General features: G+C 33.1%; 1 protein-coding gene across 2 annotated transcripts; it reads left to right on the top strand.

Moving 5' to 3' along the window:
* Positions 1-244: 244 nt before the first annotated feature.
* Positions 245-20,122, top strand: LOC140440040 (uncharacterized). Of its 2 annotated transcripts, none has more exons than XM_072530284.1 (2): positions 245-601; positions 16,575-20,122. In XM_072530284.1, exons 1-2 carry the CDS (start codon positions 370-372, stop codon positions 18,068-18,070), a joined length of 1,728 nt encoding a protein of 575 aa, XP_072386385.1. In that variant the 5' UTR covers positions 245-369; the 3' UTR covers positions 18,071-20,122. The 2 variants fall into 2 exon arrangements, with proteins under 2 accessions (XP_072386385.1, XP_072386386.1); XM_072530285.1 differs by lacking the exon at positions 16,575-20,122 and adding an exon at positions 3,213-4,488.
* Positions 20,123-21,822: the final 1,700 nt, after the last annotated feature.

The following is a 21,822-nucleotide window of genomic DNA, read 5'->3' on the forward strand; positions in this document are numbered from 1 at the left end:
ATCGATTACGACTTTTTTATGAGTAAAAAATTTTAGTATATAACCAATCAACTAAAAAATGTGTTTTTATAAATAAGTACATATGACATATAATATTTATTATAAGTCATTGTTAAATATGTCTGTACGAAAAACATGGCGACTGATGAAAAGGTATTTTTAAAGCATACCACATATACATTATAAAAACATTGCAACACAGCCAAACCGAAAATTGTTGTTCCATGAGTGACATTTGCGCCTATCTTCAGGTTATACTTTCCTGAATGTCTGATTTTGCTTTTTGGATGTAAACACAAAACAACAATATATAGGTACACTCTGCATAAAACTGCAATTGTTTGTTAATAAAATCTCAAATTTAATAATATGGAAATAAAACAAGAAGTTAGTGAGAAAACTTGTAAATTAGAAATAGATAATGACACGTGTGTTGGTCCTTTGGATGCCTTCAAAATTGAAATTAAGGAAGAACCCAAGATAGAAACTACTTACCAAGCATTTGATTATTCAGACTTAAATGAAATCACTGTAAATACTGAAGTAGAAAGTGAAGATAAATTTATACTATTTGAAGAAAAGCAAACAACAATTGAAGAAAGTAAGTAAATACACTGATTAATACAATAACATAACAAATTATTTGTATGTTGAGGAAGTTTGTTTTTCAACTAAAGGTTAAATAATACCAATACATATACAATTACTTATAGTAGATTTTAAATGTATTGGATATGCTGTTTATGTTATACAGGGTATCACAAAAAGAATAGTCAAAGATTATACCAAGATTTTTAGGGATGGAAATAAGTCGATTTAGCCTTTACCTACAGCCAAAAGTCCACCCAGAAAAAGTTACAAGGTAACTTGTTTCTAGTATATTTAATTAAAAACGGGACGTCAATGAAGCGAAATACTATTATACAATTTTTTGTCTCTTAGCATTTGTTTGTAAAATGAATTTTTACCTTTTTGGAGCACTATTAAAAGCAAATATAGTCACACTTTCCAACAGGCCCCTCAATAGTCTTATCACTTCAGTTGTCCATTTTTTTGAATACTGCAGAAGGTAATTTTAACCTCCGATAGGAGCCTCATCAAGTGCATGCTCCAGTTTGTTAATGATCAAATTTGCTTGAGCCCGATCTAGTTGAGTATCAGGATGATGTCTGTGTACTACCACCATTCTGAATACTTTTGTCACAGTGCTTTATGGCCTAGTCTGCTCGTTAGAACCCCTTGGTTTCTTAGCAACTCTGTTATGAGGGGGCTCATGGTGTTCTCCTGAAGTCTCTTTTTATCCTCGGATGTTGCTGATTTGGTTTTCTTGGGATTTGCTATGGTCCATGTCCCAGCAGCCATTTTTGCCTTTTTTCTCATCTTCCTTTGATGAGCTCTAGTAAGGCATATTTGAGACTTACTTATTTATTTTTTTAAATTAAAAATCCAAAATTATACTTCACAATTTCTAATTTTCAAATTGTAAAAAATTATTCTTTGGTGTATGTTCTAAAACGCAATTCTATCATACTAACAAGATCAGAAATTGTTACGAAACCCCTTACAATTTTTTGAGCTTTCTCTCCCGGTGATTGACTTTTAATTAATTTTATTTATAGTTTATAATTAGAGAGTTTTAATTATATTATTTGTAAATTTGTAAATATTTAAATTAAAAATTTGAATCATATTTTTTTTTAAATATTCATTTATTAATAGTTAAAATAATATTTTATTGTCTTAAATTTTTATAAAATGCAAATATTAAAAATATAGGGAAATTAAATCATTTACTTTTCAAGTGATTGGAATTAAATTTTAAAGCCACTGTTTGAGGTATACACATCATCGCTTAAGTAATTACTTATCAGGCTTCATATATCGTTTTACCTTTATGCTTATACTGTTTCGTATTTGAGTGTTTGAACCATTATTTTTGTGAAATATTTTAATTGAGTTTTGATATTGTGTGTTTATAATTTGGGATTCTCATTTTTATTGCTAAAAAAGATAGTAAGATGTAAATTTAATACATTTTCATGTGTACAAATATCATATTTCAGACATTGTGGAAAAGTTTAGAATTTGTTAAAGTTTCTGATTCAAAATTAGAATATTCAATTCAACAGATGTTCAACATAAAGTGTATTAATAATACAAACTGATCCAACACAATAAAACAAAGGATTGAATATTTATTGTTGAAATTTTATTGTTGTTTATAGAATAGTATTTATAAATGGAATATCTTCTGTGTCAACTTCCTCTATATCAATATCAACAACATCCATTTGCTAGCCATAACTATATAAAAACAGCCTGTAGCATAAATTCGTTAAGTTGTTAAAACTTATGCTGTGATATCAAGCCGGTGGTACCTAAAACAAAAAGATTTTTACTGTTACTATACATATAAAAAAAATTTGACTAAATATGTTTCAATGAAAGAAAGGTAATGTATACTTGCTGAAGAGTTGTATGTCATAAAGCAGGACCCACCTATTGTATGAATTGTCTCACTGTATTTTTATGGAAATCTTAACAAAAATTCGTTATCATCAAATTCTTCAAAATAATTTTCTCGTTCTCGTATATAGGTTCGGCCGTTATTTAAAAAGTATGTTATTCTTTCATTATCATCAAAATGTTCCTCAAATTCGTTAAGGTCTATTTTGTCGATATAAAATGTAGATTTTGCCAAAAATAAATTAAAATAATAGTTCAAACACTGACACGCAAAACAAAACGAATATATAATAGTTTATTTTATAAATTTAAGGTTATAATGTCTTGATTATCTATAAACGGCTCTTAATTGTACTACTTTTGGCTGATTAAAGTTAATTGGCTAACAAAATTGGTCTAATCAGGGTTTAATCAGAACTGAAAGTATTGGCCCTAAGAACATTTTAAAGATGATAAACTCACCTTCAAAAATGCTTTGTGCTGATATTATAGAATCTCCAAAAAACGGTTAATCTCACAACTTTAAGACAACCAGGGATACAATAACTTCACTGCAATGAGGGTACGCAAATTTGTTATAGGCATCCAACATTCCATTTATATCGTGCCAGAGCAGGACAATACACGAATTTTAAAGCGACCTGTATTCCGCCCACTGTACCCCATATATACTACTATTGTATTCCTTTATTTCTGCAATATTTTTTCTGTTCCAGTAAAATGTTTATAGTTAGTTTGTATTTTAGGTTGCCCCCAGGATGAAAACAAAATGAAAATTATGGAAATGTTACTTTCGTCTCATAAAGGAACATATACTTGTCAACATGCTGAAGAAAAATTATTAAATAAAAATATGAAAGTTGGGACTGGACAGAGACCTTCCAAATGTGAAAAACAGTTTAGTGATGCAGGTGGTTTGAAAAAACATTTGAAGGTGCACACTGGAGAAAAACCGTATAAGTGTGAAATTTGTTTAAAGCATTTTATTACTATGCATGATTTGAAAGTACATTTGAGAGAACACACTGATGATTTGAAAGTACATTTGAGAATACACACTGGAGAAAAACCATACAAGTGTGAAATTTGTTTTAAACAATTTAGTGAAGCAGGTGGTTTAAAAAAACATTTAATGGTGCACACCGGAGAAAAGCCGTATAAGTGTGAAATTTGTTTTAAGCAGTTTTCCCAAACAAGTCATTTGAAAATACATTTGAGGTGGCATGCTGGAGACAAGCCTCATAAGTGTAAAACTTGTTTAAAACAGTTTATTACTACAAGTGATTTAAAAAGACATTTGAGAATACATACTAGAAAAAAACTTCACAAGTGTGAAATTTGTTTTAAACAGTTTAGTGAAGCAAGTAGTTTGAAAACACATTTGAGAGTACACACTGGAGAAAAACCATATAAGTGTGAAATTTGTTTAAAGCAGTTTATTAAGATGAATGCTTTGAAAATTCATTTGAGAATACACACTGGAGAAAAACCATACAAGTGTGAAATTTGTTTAAAGCAGTGTATTACTGCATTTGTTTTAAAAAGACATTTAAGAACACATACCGGAGAAAAACTTCACAAGTGTGAAATTTGTTTTAAACAGTTTAGTGACGCAAGTAATTTGAAAACACATTTGAGAGTGCACACTGGAGAAAAACCATATAAGTGTGAAATTTGTTTAAAGCAGTTTAATGATATGAGTGCTTTGAAAATTCATTTGAGAATACACACTGGAGAAAAACCATACAACTGTGAAATTTGTTTAAAGCAGTTTATTAATATGAGTACTTTGAAAAGACATTTGAGAACACATACTGGAGAAAAACCTCACAAGTGTGAAATTTGTTTTAAACAGTTTAGTGTAGCAAGTAGTTTGAAACGTCATTTGAGAGTGCACACTGGAGAAAAAACCTAAAAGTATGAAATTTGTTTAAAACAGTTTAGTGATGCAAGAAATTTGAAAACACATTTTTTGAGAGCAGTTTATTACTGCAAGTGATTAAGAAGAAGACGTCATCGAAGCAGTTAACGAATTTGTATACCTGGGAACGCGCGTCAATTCTGAAAATGACACTACCGCAGAGATAAACCGCAGAATTTGCACGGCTAATAGATGCTATTTTGGGCTTAATCTCCTTTTTAAATCTACAGGTATATCAAGAAATATAAAAGTAAAACTCTACAAAACAATAATACGCCCAGTCCTAACATATGGTTCAGAAACCTGGACTTTAACAAAAAGCAATGAAAACATGTTAGGATGTTTCGAAAGAAAAATACTAAGGCGCATCTATGGAGCGGTAAATGAAAATGGTGTCTGGAGAAGACGATACAACTTCGAACTCTATAGGATATACCAGGAACCAGATATCGTAAAACACATAGACCCAGCTAGAAAAACGCTCCTTGATAGACCTATTGGTCAAAGAAGAAGAGGAAGACCCAGAACAAGATTCCTAGATAACATCGATGAAGACATGAGAAATATGGAAATACATGCTTGGCGAAGGAAGGCGATGGATAGGGACGACTGGAGAAAAATTCTTGGGGAGGCTAGGACACAGGGTTGTAAAGCCAAAATGATGATGATGATTAAAAAGAAACACGTGAGCATGCTCTGGAGGAAAATTTCACAAGTTTGAAATTTGTTTTAAACAGTTTATTACTAAAAGTAATTTGAAAACATGTGAGAGTGCACAGTGAACATTTATAAGGTTAAGATAATATGGATGTTGGTGTAGTATTATATAAATCAGAATTTACTCTTCGGAGTGTTTGTGACAGATGAGTCTAGAATTTTCAATCTCATAAGCAGTCATAGTAGCAGTTGTAATGTTATGTAATATAATATAAATGTCACGTTTTCAACACGATTTTATCATTAGATATTTTTAGTAGATCGATATAGTGTTTCAGTAAATTAGTAAATTGAATGAAATCGTAGGCTTCCACGGCCAGAGTCAGAATTATAGTTTATTCGTCTTCCGGGTTTGGACCGTGTCATTTGTGAGTGACCCAAAAGTGGGTTCATCTCGACGTTTCGCTACAATTGTATGTAGCTTCTTCAGGAGAACAAAAAAGAAAAAGAAAACAAAAGACAGGAAGATGGGTAGTTAGCAACGGTAACTCAGTTACTCAACGCAACCAGAGGCGAATACTAACTACCAAGATGGGCATTTGGTCACAGTAACTCAACTACTTAACGCAGCCAGAGGTGAAAATTTTCTTTTCTCCCATTCTGCAGTTGCAGAACACTGCCAAGAAACCGGTCATTCCATATTGTTCGAAAAAACCCATATTATTTCTAAGAGCCTCTTCTTTTATTCCAGGAAAATCCGCGAATCTCTAGAGATCCGAAAAAATCCACATAACATCAATCGAGAGGAAGGATACTACTTGTCTCCCATCTGGAATCTCACTCTAGAGCCGCCGTCCAGTCCCGCTACCACGATGCAGCCACATGATTGGCCAGCGCGCGCTTCTTGACGTTCGCGCCACGGAGTGTGCCGATACGTCCTGACACGACAGGTCACCGCGACTATAAATAGAGCGGTAGCGGAGTAATCGTCGGATTCACTCCCCGCCTCTCGACTCGTTAGTGTTCTGAGCTGTTGGACGTGAATCCCTGTCCTGGCATTTGGTTTTCACCTCTGGCTGCGTTAAGTAGTTGAGTTACTGTGACCAAATGCCCATCTTGGTAGTTAGTATTCGCCTCTGGTTGCGTTGAGTAACTGAGTTACCGTTGCTAACTACCCATCTTCCTGTCTTTTGTTTTCTTTTTCTTTTTTGTTCTCCTGAAGAAGCTACATACAATTGTAGCGAAACGTCGAGATGAACCCACTTTTGGGTCACTCACAAATGACACGGTCCAAACCCGGAAGACGAATAAACTAGTAAATTGAAGTTGAAATCATTAGACCTGGTGTTCCGTCTCTCCACACATATTATTTTTTTTATTAATTATTTTTTATTATTCTATTTTATATTTAATTCCCACTTAACGTGTGTGTGTACTTAAACTAATACGCTCCTGTACGCGCCGCCCCTATGAAACTTAAGGGAGGCGAAGCTATTTCAGACTACACGCATCTCAGTTTTGTATAGATCAGCGCGATAAACATTCCAGTTTTTTGTGTAAAATCAACCACGCAACTTTAAGAAGACTCTGTCCCTCTGAGATTCACTTAAATTTCATTCCTTGTCTTACTCCGTTTCATATCTTTATTATTTCTCTCTAGGAAACGTATGTGTTTCTCCGTCGCACTTGTAGTTTTCTCTATTACTTGTTTTAGTGTATGTATCGTGGATCTTCCTTTTCTGAACCTGTACTGATAATCTCATATGCTTTGTTCTGTGTACATTGTTAGTCTGTTTAATTATACCAGCCATACTTTATGTTCAATCAATCAGTTTATAACGTTCTACGCCGTCTTCTGATTTCCAGTCTCCATTTATCTCGGTCGTTCCAAAGGTTTTCTTCAACTCACCTCTCCCTTAAGTCTTTATCGATTCCTTCTCTCCAACTTAATCTCGGTCTACCTTGCTTTCTTCTTCTATTTGGTGTCCAGTTCAATACTTTCTTTGGTATTCTGTATTCATTCATTCTTTGGACGTGTCCATACCATCTTAGTTGATTTATTCTGATGTACTCTGTTATATTGTGCTTAATACCTATAGTTTCTCATATTCTTTCGTTTTTTACTCTGTCTAATTTTGATTTTCCAGCCGCTCTTCTCCAGATGTCCATGTCTGTTGCTTCTAATGCTTTTAAGTTTTTTTCCTTTCAGTGGCCATACCTCACTTCCATATGTAACAATGCGTTTTATAATGCTGTTATAGATTTTGTGTTTGTTTTCTTTGAAAATTGTTTATTCCACAGTACACTGTTTAATTGCATAATGGCTTGTCTTCCCTGGTTATTTCTATGTTTATTTTCTTCGTTTAATTTGCCATCGTTGGTTATTTCAATGCCTAAATATTTGTATTTTTGACAGTGATTTATTTCTCGCAGTATTTCTTTTAAGATTAGATTTTGTTGAATTCCCCCAATACACATGTATTCAGTTTTCTTAATATTTACTTCTAGCCCCCGCAGTTCGTATTCTTCGATAAGTTTACGGGTCATATATTCGAAGGCTTCATAGTCTTGGGCCATCACTATCTGGTCGTCTGCACAACTCAACGTATACAATATTGCGTCTTTTAGAGAAATTCCCGTGTTTCTGCATTTTTTTTCCACATTTTCATCGCTTACTCCGAGTAGATCTTAAACAAAGTAGGAGACACGTTTGAGTTCTTTGCTGATAGTGAAACTCTTGGATACCTCCTGACTTTTCTTTATTGTATACTCAGGTGCAAAAAAATCGATCCATTCCTTATTTCTTAATTATTTAAAGTTGTATAATTTTAGAGACATTAAATTATGTATGTAAATTTAGGTGTACCCTCGTATACGAGAAATAAAATAATATTTTTAATATTGCTTTTTATATTTCTTAAAACAAATTGGTATTTCAGGTTTTTGTCAAAAAGGGTCTGAAGCAAGTAGATATTTATTGAATGTTATTTTTAATTCAACAACCATACTAGTGGTTTTTAGTGGTGATTTTATTTTCAAAATGTGTTATATTTTTATTTAATTATCCTTCCTAAATATCTCTAACTCCGACAGATGCTGCAAGGGCGGTGACTTTAGTTCAAGATGGTCGTAGCCAATATTATGCAGCTGAAATGTTGGGTGTTGAAATGTTGGGTCGATCTTCGGTTCAAAGAGCAGTTCGGCGTTTTAGCGACACCGGTAACTTCACAAGAAGACCAGGATCAGGTCGTAGAAGGGTAACATCCGAATGAGGTGATCGATTTCTGGTCTCATCATGTTTGAGAAATCGGCATCTAACTTCAGTTGAACTGGCAAATCGTCTGAGCGAAGTGAGAAATGTGGAGGTAAGCAGATGGACAGTTCGTCGACGACTTGTAGAAGGTAATTTATTATACAGAAGGCCAGCGCTATCTCCAATACTATCCATAGAACATCGCAGAGCTCGCCTTGCTTTTGCAAGAGAAAATGAACACTGGAGTGATGCAGATTGGAGCAATGTATTGTTCTCAGATGAGCCCAGATTTTGTCTAAGGTTACCAGACGGCCGAGAAAAGGTTTGGAGAAGACACGGAGAGAGATATTTTCAATGTAATAGTGAGAAAGAATAAGTTATCGGGCGGGCTCCGTTATGGTTTGGGCTGGTATCAGTTCAGAAGCCCATACTGATTTAGTTATTGTAGATAGAGGTTCTATGACTGCTGCAAGATATATAACAAGTATTTCAGATTAGCATGTGGTACCTTTTGCTCCTTTCATTGGACCTAATTTTATTTTTATGGACGACAACGCGCTTCCTCACCGTGCTAGAATCGTCAACCAATATATAGAGGAGGTGAGAATTGTCCGTATGAACTTGCAGTCCCGATCAGCTTGCAGTCCCGATCTCAATCCCATAGAACATCTATGGGATATGATGGGAACAAGTCTTCGAGTACGAGTACCCCGTCCAAACAACTTGGCTGAACTTACAGCGGCTCTTCAAGAAATATGGGACCAATTGGATCAATTTGATATCCAGAGGTTAATTACCTCAATGTCTAGACGTGTACAGGCTGTTATAAGGGCCCGAGGGGGAAACACTAGATATTGATTTATTATCAATGTTGGGTGCATTTCTCGATGTGGAAGGAGCATTCAATAACAACTACGAAGCAATCACAAGGGCGATTCGTCTAAAAGAAATAGACGAAAAAAGCTGCATATGGATATACAGCATGCTGAGGGAACGTGTGATATACACAACGTTACTTGGGGATACAGTGTCATCACAAATATGTGGAAGCTTTATCTTCTCTCTTGTAGAATCGGCTCATTGATGTTTTGATAGCTAGACTCAGCAACGACAATCATCATGTTCTGGGCTATGCGGAAGACCTCTTCATCTTATTATCCTGACTTAACAACTAGACGTGGATCCTAGCCTCCTCAAGAATTTCTCTTCAGTCGTCCCTATCCATCGCCTTCCTCTGCTAAGCATATTTCTCATGTCTTTATCGATTACGCCTTTTTTATGCGTAAAAAATTTTGGTATATCACCAATCAACTAAAAATATTTAATAAATATTTCTTTACAAATTTATAAACATGTACGTATGACGTATGGTATTTATTATACGTCATTGTTGAATCTGTCTACGAAAAATATGGCGGCTGATGAAAAGTCAACCTTAGTAAGTCTACGAACCGTGAGTATAGTGTGTATTCATTGTACCATGAGTATAGACAACTTTATACTGTGCTTGTCATGTGCTTGTACTTTCTTTAACCTAACACCAAAGAATATAGACGTCTATTCTTTGCTAACACTGAACCTAACCCACGGTTCTTAGACTGACTTAATCTAGGAACCGTGAACCTAACCTCCGTTTCCCTTGTCCGATTTTGCTTTTTGGATGTAAACATAAAGCTGCAATTGCTTGTTACATAAATTCATATTTAATATGGAAATGGAACAAGGTCCTAACCTCCTCAAGAATTTCTCTCCAGTCGTCCCTATCCATCGCCTTCCTCTGCCAAGCACGTATTCCCATATTTCACATGTCTTTATCGATTACGTCATTTTTATGCGTAAAAAATGTTGGTAACCAATCAACTAAAAATATTTATAAATTTATAAACAAGTACATACATTATACGTCATTGTTAAATCTGTCTGTTCATAAAACATGGTGGATGATCAAAAGTCCTTTTTGAAGCATTCAACATAGACATTATAAAAATATGGCAACACTGCCAAACCGAAATATGTTATTCCATGGTACAATGTGTACCATGATGTTATTCCATCCATGGTTGACATTTGCGGCTATCTTCAGTTTTTTTTGTACTTATACTTGCTTCTACTTCATAAATCTGCAATAATTGTTTGTTACATAAAACATAAAATCAAATTTAATAATATGGAAATAAAACAAGAAGTTATTGAGAAAACTTGTAAATTATAAATAGATAATGGCACGTATATTATCCCTTTGGATTCCTTCAAAATTGAAATTAAGGAAGAACCCAAGACAGAAACTGCTTACCAAGCATTTGATTATTTAGACTTAACCGTACAATGCGCAATGTAGCTAATCTGATACAAATGTATTCAAACTCACTTGATTTATTTGTGTATACAAATATTTCTCCGCTGCACATTGTAGACTTTCAGGTACACCTTTATGCAGCTCTTCAACAAGAAACTATTTTTATTACCGTTGCGCGTTCGAACTTTTGATGCTTTTGGTGCATTCCACTACCGTTGTCGGCTTATGTTGCATGTGGTGATTCTTTAGTGCAGAATTTTATAATTTGTGATTATTTTCGTTGATTTTTTTCTAAGTTTTTGGACGATTCAAGTGCTATAAGGTTTGTATTTAAAAATCAAAGTCATACATTATTCAAATAATATACTTTTTTCACTGTACATCCCTTTAAAATAGACGTATCAGATCTGATACATTATGCTTGAACGTAAATTTTATTTGCAGCGCCAATTTCATTCAAAATGATGCGGAAGTTCGATATGAAGAAGATTCTCAGTGAGAAAGAATTGGAAGAAATTGCTGAACAGTTTTTCGATAGTGAAGACGACTTAGATGATCCAGATTTTAATGAAGATGACTTAGGTGAGTTGAATGATAATGACTTACATTCTCTACCAATTGAAATGGAAGACGGCACGGTTTTACAAGATGTCGTTAATGATGATATGCGAGTAGAGGAAGAAGAATATGTCGAAAATGATGAAATTCCAGAACTAGTTCCAGAAGTTCCCAAATTTGATAAGGCAGTGTATAAAAATATTTTATGGCGTAAGAAAAATCTAATTCCAAACGAGGATGCCTTTAAATTGTTGATGAAACCAACTATTATGCTTTGGATAAGGATCCAAACAGACCAGCTAATGTAACTGAACATGACATCAAACAATTCATAGGAATATGCATTTATATGTCTATAGTACATATGCCCGACGTGAGAAATTATTGGTCACCTACACTTGGGTTTGATAAAATAAGTAGTGTTATGAGTTACAATAAGTTTGTGAAGATTCGAAGTTACCTGCATTTTAATAAAAACTCAGAAATGAAACCAAGAGATCACCCTGAGCATGATAGATTACATAAGTTACGACCCATCATCGATGAGCTGAATGAAAAATTCCAATCTGTTCCATTACAGGAATACCTTTGTGTTGACGAGCAGTTATGTGCAACTAAAGGTAGACATTACATAAAACAGTATCTTCCTGCGAAACCTCATAAATGGGGATACAAACTATTTGTACTTTTCGAAACAGACGGTTTTTCGTATAAGTTTGAGATTTTTACTGGAAACGAAAATAATCCCAAATACAGAAAATCAGAAGTGCCAGATTTGGGATCCAGTGCTAATGTGGTCGTTCGATTATGTAGAAGTGTAGCACGTAATTTAAATTATAGAATATATTTTGATAATTACTACACATCAATACCTCTTGTTACTTATCTTGCACAAAATGGAATTCTATCTCTAGGAACAATTCGAAGAGGACGAATTCCCAACTGTAAATTGCCTAGTGATAAGGAGTTGATGAAGAACAATCGAGGCGTTTCCCAAGAATATGTGGCTAATGTTGATGGGGTAGAAATTTCGTCAGTAGTGTGGAAAGACAATAAAATAGTGACGCTTGTATCTTCCTTCACGGGAAAATTACCTCTATCGCAAGTGAAACGCTTTGACAGAAAAGAAAAGAAATCAACTGAAATAGAATGTCCTAATTTAGTAAAAGAGTATAATAGACACATGGGAGGTGTCGATTTACTAGATGGATTGATAGGAAGATATAAAATCAAAATGCGCTCTAGGAAATGGTATTTACGAATTTTTTATCATTTGATTGACATGACCATAATAAATGCCTGGCTGTTATACAGGAAAGTCACAAAAAGTCGCGGAGGCAACCATTTATCTTTGGCAAAATTTTGGGTAGACATTGCATATTGCTTATGTAATCAAGGCTCTTCAAATTCGAATAAAAGAGGACGACCAAGCGATCTTGAGAAGAGTATTCAAGAAAAAAAGAAAAAATCTGTGTCTACTTCTTTTATACCGCCTAAAGATGTTCGTCTAGATGGATTTGACCATTGGCCTGTTTATGATGAAACACGTCAAAGATGTAAAAAACCCAATTGCAAATCGTTTTCGTTCATTAAGTGTTCAAAATGCGGTTTACACTTCTGTTTAAATAAGAACAATAACTGTTTCGTGAGTTTTCATAAGGACTAATTTTTTTTTTCATATTTACATGATGTAGCAAATCTGATACATGTGAACTTTTTTCTGTATAAACATTTTTATTTGACATAGATTTTTTTTGTTATTTTTTTATTATTTATAGATGAACATTCAGTAAGAAAAAATTTTTTTTGACTCGAAAAAAAAAATTGCGCATTGTAGGGTTAAATGAATTGACTATAAACACTGAAGTAGAAGGTGAAGATAAATTTATACCATTTGAAGAAAAGCAAACAACAAATGAAGGAAGTAAGTAAATATCACTGACGAATAAAATAACATGGTAACAAATTATTGTAGGATGAGGAAGTTTATTTTTAAATTAAAATTTATAGAATACATATACAATAATTACTTAAAATAGATTTTAAAGAATATTTTGTGATACCTAAGAATAACTTTTACAAGGTATCACAAAAAGGATGATCATAGATTATACCACGATTTTTAAGGATGAAAATAAGTTGATTTGGCCTCACTTATCATCATCATTTTGGCTTTACAACCCTATGTGGATCCTAGCCTCCTCAAGAATTTCTCTCCAGTTATCCCTCTCCATCACCTTTCTCCGCCAAGCACATATTCCCATATTTCTCATGTCTTCATCGATGTTATCAAGAAACCTTGATCTAGACCTCACTTGCAAAAGTCCACCCAGAAAAAGTTATGAGGTAACTTTTTTACAACATAACATTGGATTAAAAATGAGACATTGAAGGAATGAAATACCTATTATACATTTTTTTTGTATATTATTAGCATTCTGTGATTTTGGGATATAAATTATTTGATAATTAAGAATTTTTTGTTGTTTAACTGGTTTTATGTAGCGGTACTCTATTTTTGTTTATTCAAAAATGCAGTACACATTATTAGGATTTTGAAAAATTGAAACTATCATGTTCTGTTGTTTTGTGGCTACTTGTAAAAATAAAAATGAACAAACTCAAGAAAACATTTTTTATTAATAAGCTTGTTTGTGAGAGAAACAAGCTTACAGTCTCTGGCCAAATTATTAGATGCACTGCAAGATTTCATGTAAAATATTAACTTTTAACTGAGTAACTAACATTGTACCATTTTATTATTTTCAATTGATTTGTTTTTTATTTTTATATTATCCAATCAATTACTAATATATTTGACATAAATAAACAGCATTTATTTAGAAAAGCAACCGTTTATTAAGCATTAAAGAAAAGTGAAATTAATGCTAGTAAAAGTCAGTATTTAGTTGAGCAACCTCCAGTTACTATCAATGCTTTAATTCTGAATGGCATGCTATCAATGCAAGACTACTGTTTCCTGCATTTAAAGATGATGATGCCACACATAAATAATCTTTTCTAGGAGCTGGTTTTTGTTGGTAATCACATCTTCAGCCACTTCTCTTTTCATCAGCTCACACACATTTTCAGTTGGGTTCATATTAGGGCTATTACCCAACCAATTCAACAGGTAGATATTTTTTCTGCCAAAAAAGCTAACAGACCGAGCAGTGTGACAGGGAGCTCCATCTTGCATGAAAGTGAAGGGTTCCCCATTTGTAATACTTCTTTGTACTGATCTTGCCTCATTATTCCTTTGAAGACATTGGTGGGATGTTTAACTGTCAGGATCACACAATCAGGATGAAACTTTTCTTCATGATGACTACAGATACTGAACTTTATTCTGCAAAATTTCGAATGTGGTAAAATAGGAAAAATATATAAATTTCCATATTTATTTGCTTTATATAACTATAAATAATAATGTATCAATTTTTGATTAAATGGCTGTATCTTACTCATTTCCAGAAGTCCATATCTTTGTCTTGCCATTGTTTCGCCTATTTCCGGCATTTTTCTTTAATTGCAGCTGTTAATTTGGGCTTCCTGGCTGGGTAACAGGCTTTTAAATCTAATTCTTTCAATTTTCTTTGAAAAGTGTACTCAGAAACATTTACGCTAGCATCCCGGAGTTGTCATTTTATTACCTTTGTGGCTATCAAATCTGTTTTCTAGACAAATTTTCTTCAAATGTCTATCTGACTGTGGAGTGAAAATTGGTTTTCTACCCCGCATCTTTTCTTTCTTTTCGGGCTTAATTCCTCCCTTGACTCAATTTTCTTTTTTTTTCTGCGTCATACACTAGTTTCAGAAACCTCCAATCTTCTTGATATTTCTCGGTTTATATATATATATATATATATATATATATATATATATATATATATATATATATATATATATATATACAATGCAAAAGTCTAAGCATATTTTAATAATTTGACAATACCCATGACAGAAATTGCATGACCATATAAATTTGCTTGTACTATAATTGTTGATACAGACATTTCTTATCAAAAAAAAAATTGTAAAACTGATAGCAATACGTGTTTTAGAATGTTTTTTATAAGGGACAAAAAAATCTACATTTTTATATTTTGTTTATTTTTAATTTTAGTCACTTTATACCATTCTTGCTTAATAGGTAAGTTAAAGAAATTGACTTTTTGCCATGCAACGACAACATTTAACGTTGAACTGGATGAATAGAGCCGTGGGCCTCCTTCAAGCTGGTATGAGACAAACTCAAGTTGCTGACCAGCTGGGTGTCTCCCAAACTGTCGTAAGTCGTTTGTGGAATTGGTTTAGAGACACTGGGAGTCCAGCCGAGCAACATCTAGGACGTGGTCACTCTACAACCGTCGCTCAAGACCGATATTTAATTTTAAATGCCAGAAGGCAGCCAACAATCATAGCACCGCCAATCTTCGTTGTCGGCGACCACTGAGATGTCCACCTCTATCTAGAGGCAAACGCGCTGCAAGATTAACCTGGTGTCAAGAGTTTCAGAATTGGACTGACAATGATTGGGCCAAAGTTTTGTTTAGTGACGAGTCTTGATATAGATTTCAACCAGATTCTCGTCGGACAAGAGTTTGGAGACGACCCGGAAATGGAGAACGATTATGACATCTTGCTGCTGCTATTGAAGAAAAATTTTACTTTATGCATGATAACGCTCGACCACATGTTGCGCATATTGTAACAAACTGGTTGGATAACGAGGGTATTGATGTATTGCCGTGGCCAGCACAATCACCGGACTTGAATCCCATTGAGCATGTATGGGACATGCTCCAACGAAGAATTACTCCACATATGGGCAATATCTACAATGAGTTTCAATTAAAAGAGCTTCTGAGAGAACAATGGACACAACTACCTCAAGCAGACATTAACAATGTGATTCGGAGCATGAACAGTAGATGTAGAGCTGTGATAAACCAATGTGGTGGCCATACTTTATTTTAAGTTTATATCTCGTATTTTTGACATTTTATGGTGGTATGTGAAACATGGGTGATTTACAATATATTTTTTTGCTCCAATTTTCTGTTTTTTTTTGAAATTTAGGTTTTTGACATATTAAACAATAATTTAAACTACAAATTTTGTATTACTTTTTTTAAGTTGATTACAGATAAACAAAATACGTCTATAAAATTATCCCTAGACTTTTGCATTGTGTATATATACACACACACATATATATATATATATATATATATATATATATATATATATATATATATATATATATATATATATATATATATATATATATATATATATATATATATATATATATATATATATATATATATATATATGTATATATATATATATTCTATTCCTTTACTTTTGCAATAATTTTTCTGTTTCAGTAAAATGTTTATAGTTGGTTTATATTTCAGGTTGTCCTCAGGAGGAGAACAAAATGAAAATTATGGAAAAGTTACTTTCATCTCATAAAGGAAAATATACAGCTCAACACGCTGAAGGAAAAATATTAAATAAAAATATGAAAGTTAGGACTGGCCAAAGACCTTACAAATGTGAAATTTGTTTCAAACAGTTTTCTCAAACACAACACTTAAAACCACACTTGTTGGTACATACTGGAGAAAAATCTTACAAGTGTAAAATTTGTTTTAAGCAGCTTACTGCTAAAAGGCATTTGAAAAGACATTTGACTAATCATATTCGTGAGAAACTTTACAAGTGTGAAACTTGTTTAAAGCAATTTATTACTAAAAGTAAATTAAATGTACATTTGAGAGTACACACTGGAGAAAAACTGTACAAATGTGAAATTTGTTTAAAGCAGTTTATCACTGCAAATATTTTGAAAATTCATTTGAGAGTACACACTGGAGAAAAACCATACAAGTGTGAAATTTGTTTAAAGCAGTTTATTAATATGAGTGCTTTGAAAATTCATTTGAGAATACACACTGGAGAAAAACCATACAAGTGTGAAATTTGTTTAAAGCAGTACACTAGTTCAAGTGTTTTGAAAAGACATTTGATAACACATACTGAAAAAAAACATAAGTGTGAAATTTGTTTTAAACAGTTTAGTGAAGCTGGTAGTTTGAAAACACATTTGAGAGTTCACACCGGAGAAAAACCATACAACTGTGAAATTTGTTTTAAACAGTTTAGTGTAGCTGGTAATTTGAAAACACATTTGAAAGTTCACACTGGAGAAAAACCATACAAGTGTCAAATTTGTTTAAAGCAGTACACTAGTTCAAGTGTTTTGAAAAGACATTTGATAACACATACTGAAAAAAAACATAAGTGTGAAATTTGTTTTAAACAGTTTAGTGAAGCTGGTAGTTTGAAAACACATTTGAGAGTTCACACCGGAGAAAAACCATACAACTGTGAAATTTGTTTTAAACAGTTTAGTGTAGCTGGTAATTTGAAAACACATTTGAGAGTTCATACTGGAGAAAAACTGTATAAGTGTGAAACTTGTTTAAAGCAATTTATTACTAAAAGTAAATTAAATGTACATTTGAGAGTACACACTGGAGAAAACCTGTACAAATGTGAAATTTGTTTAAAGCGGTTTATTAATATAAGTGTTTTGAAAATTCATTTGAGAATACACACTGGAGAAAAACCATACAAGTGTGAAATTTGTTTAAAACAGTACACTAGTTCAAGTGTTTTGAAAAGACATTTGATAATACATACTGGAAAAAAACATAAATGTGAAATTTGTTTTAAACAGTTTAGTGAAGCTGGTAGTTTGAAAACACATTTGAGAGTTCATACTGGAGAAAAACCGTACAAGTGTGAAATTTGTTTTAAACAATTTAGTCAAGCAAGTAGTTTTAAAAAACATTTGAGAGTGCACACTGGAGAAAAACCGTACAAATGTGAAATTTATCTAAAATAGTTTATTTACTAGATCAAGTAATTTAAAAATACATTTAAGTGTACACACTTGAAAAAACTGTACATACCTTAAACTTGTTTAAAGTAGTTTGTGTTGCGTTTTCGCAACTATACATAAAAATTTATATAACATTAACAGACTTTGTGGTAGTTTTGATTCTCCCCGTATTTCAAGATTACAGCTTACAGTCCGTACACAATACATCTGTGTTAAAAACTGCATATTACGAGAGGGGCCATCTGCAAAATGACATAGATGCGTATTTGAGATAAGCGACGCATCTACAAAATCAGAGTCGAATTTTATCTTCGAACCAGCACATATGTGTATGTGTGTGTGTTAAGAGTACCTGAGGCACTTGGTATCGCACTTGCGGCCGAGAGAGTCGTAAAATGCAGTAAGGGTGGTGCATTATCAACTTTGTGGTTCCTGTGTATGTCGCTGAAGACGTCGTTTGCGATAGCGGTGGTGCTATCATTTCATGGGGTAAAGTACACCTTATACTATTTGTTGCCAAAATTAAATTGATGCATATCGAGTACTGTTTACTGGTATATGCATATTGTTAAGAAATTCATCTTGTGTGCTGAACTAGCTATTTCGCATTTGTGTCGTGATTTAAACTTTTAAAATAACATTTTACGTATATATAAACATTCATTTTAGCGTGTTTATTGTATAGTTTAATTGTATATTTTATTTTACTATGAATTGATTTGTGTAACTATGCGTATTACTTATAATATTGTTTGGTTTTGTTTACCTTTATATATACACAAAAGTATTCTATTGCATTGACTTTGGTATTGCCTGTGGTATCATATTCTAGCATATCCCTGTTATGATTTCATCCGGAGACAAGCGGTTTGTGTGATATATAGATATCCATCTTATCATATTAAGTTCCAAACAGCTGTGTTTTTTTACGTTAATTCATTCTCTTCATTCATTCATTCTCATTTGTTTGAGATATGGCAATGTCTCAATAGGACTGGATAGAATTCTTCCCTTAACACGTTAAGCGCCACCATGTTAAAAAGAAACACAGTTCCGGGGGACACTTGGTAAAAATCATAAATATGTATTAAAAATGCCCCACTTAACTGTGTCTTTTATAATTTATATGTTATAATGTTATTTTCTCATAAAAACATTCTTCTTCTTCTTCCTACTTTATAAATAGGCTTAATGCCTGTTTTACTTCGGTTTTTAGCCCCAATTGACGTTGTCTGACCATCTTTTCCTCGGTCGTCCCAATGATCTTCTTCCATTTGGCGATTTGTCTCTTGCTATTCGTACTATTCTATTTTCTGTCATTCTTTCGATATGTTGATTCCATTCCACTTTTCTTCTTTTGGTCCACGCGTTTATTTCCTCTATACCACATTTCGCTCGTATTTTCTCCCTTCTTACTCTGTCTCTTAGAGTTTGGTTTGTTATTTTTCGTAAGACTTTCATTTCTGTTGTTTCCAGTAGTCTTTGTGTTTTCGCCGTATCTGCTCTTGTTTCCGCTGTGTACGTCATTATCGGTCTTATTGTTGATTTATATATCCTGGTTTTCCATTTCCGTTGTGAGGTATTTGTTTCTCCAGATGGTGTTGTTGAGACATCCTGCTGCTCTGTTTGCCATGTTCACTTGTTTTTGTACTTCCACTTTTCCGTAGCTTGACAGTTTTATTCCCAAGTATTCAGTTTCCATCACTTGTTCTATTATTTTGTTATTTACGACTAGTTTACATCGTCTCGGTTCCGCTGATATCACGATCGCTTTAGTTTTCTCTGTTGAGATCTTCATGTTGTATATTAGCGCCGTATCTTCGAATTCTTTAATTAATCTTTGTAGGTCATCTTCATTTTCGGCTGTTATTATGGCGTCGTCGGCGACGCATATTATCCTTATTTCCTTTTATTTATGTATTAGTAGTATAAACAAATTTATTTCAAGTTAGAGATTTATCAGGTAACGTATCAAGAATTAAGTCTTTATAATATAACTTTTTAGTTATATTCATTTAAAATTTTCAGAGATATAAAAATGTTTCCTTAAGTTGTTTGAACAGTATTTTATTTGTAAAATATCATGATAAAATGTTTATTACAGTTATTAAAATTAAATATTTTTAGTACATATGCGCTTTATTTTATGTAATTACAAAATAAAACTATAATCGATCATTGATCATTATGCAAATGTGCAATTTTTCAACATGTTTTTTTTTATTTTCTTTACAAAATCAATTGTAGTTGAAATGTTGTTTCCTAACGGAGGTTAGATATCATCCTGATTTTGATATTATCCACTTCTATTCTAAACAGTTCTATTAAACTGGATTGGAACCACTCCCTTAAATACTGCATTATATTTATTTTTACTTGTATTGAAATAAGTGGAAAAGTTTATGGGGGCCGATGTTCCGCAGTGGACAAATAGAGGCTAATTGATTAGACCAAAATATAGACACGATGGACAGCAATGAGTGGCGACAACGAGTAAGGAACAGCGATCCCTGAAAAGGGAAAAGCTGAGGAGGAAGAGGATGGGACCAAAATAAGAATAAAACTAGAAAATAGGAAAAATTACCAAAAATTAGAAACTCGAGAAGACTTAAAAGGAACAAACCAAAGTTGGAATTAGAAGAGAGATAGAAAGAATATTATATAAGATAATAAGAAATTCTAATAAAACAAAACAATGAAAATATGTAGAGTAGTCAATATAATTCAATGAATTAAAAAAAAGTACGATATTGTGGAATAAGTATGTTCAAATAGTAGTTAAAAGAAAGAAAGAGGCGTGGAAAAAATAAGTGGAAACAAAAAATGAACACGATATTATATTAACTCTGCCTCCTAAGAGAGCAAAAAGGGTATTGGGAAGAATTTGAAAGATAATTTAGTCAAGATTATTGCAAAAATAATAGAATATTTCAGAATAAAATGAAATATTTGAAGGGAAAATGAAAAGAAATATGAGGATTAAAAGACCAAATAATAAAAATATGACAGAAACAATGAAAATAAATTTAAACTAAGTAATGGGGGATATAAAAGCGAGAGAGACGACAAAATCTCACCAACAAACGAAGATGATAAAATAAATACAGAAGAATTTAGAGAAGCTTTAGTGAATTTGAAAATTGTAAAAGCAGGTGGAGCGGATCACATGGCACCAGAAATATTGAAATACATAGGAAAAGAAGAAGCATGGTTGCTCAACTATGATTCTCTATAGAAACGGCACTGTACCATCTCTTACAGAGGGTGGAGTATGTTCTGGACAACCAAGCGGTGATGTTTGGTGAATTTATCTATATGGAAGAAGCATTCGACAACACCTACGAAGCAATGTCAAGGGTGATTCGTCTAAAAGAAATAGTCGAAAAAAGCAGCGTGCAGAGGAAACGTGTGACATACACAACGTTACTGGAGGATACAGTGTCAGCACAGACATGTGGGAGTTTTATCTTCTCTCTTGTAGAATCGGGTGATTAATGCTTTGATATCTAGACTCAGCAACGACAGGCATCATGTTCTGGGCTATGCGGAAGACCTCTTTATCTTATCATCCTGGCTCTTAACAACCCGGCGTGGGTCCTAGCCTCCTCAAGAATTTCTCTCCAGTCGTCCCCTATCCATCGCCTTCCTCTGCCAAGCACGTATCCCCATATTTTTTCATGTCTTTATCGATTACGACTTTTTTATGAGTAAAAAATTTTAGTATATAACCAATCAACTAAAAAATGTGTTTTTAT

Source organism: Diabrotica undecimpunctata, chromosome 4, assembly GCF_040954645.1.
Source record: "Diabrotica undecimpunctata isolate CICGRU chromosome 4, icDiaUnde3, whole genome shotgun sequence".
Classification (NCBI taxonomy): Eukaryota; Metazoa; Arthropoda; class Insecta; order Coleoptera; family Chrysomelidae; genus Diabrotica; species Diabrotica undecimpunctata.

Bases quoted from the DNA above. Each gene is read 5' to 3' on its own strand.
- LOC140440040 (XM_072530284.1), top strand. From the start codon at position 370: ATGGAAATAAAACAAGAAGTTAGTGAGAAAACTTGTAAATTAGAAATA. The intron at 602-16,574 runs GTAAGTAAATAC...TTTATATTTCAG, and splicing joins GCAAACAACAATTGAAGAAA to GTTGTCCTCAGGAGGAGAAC.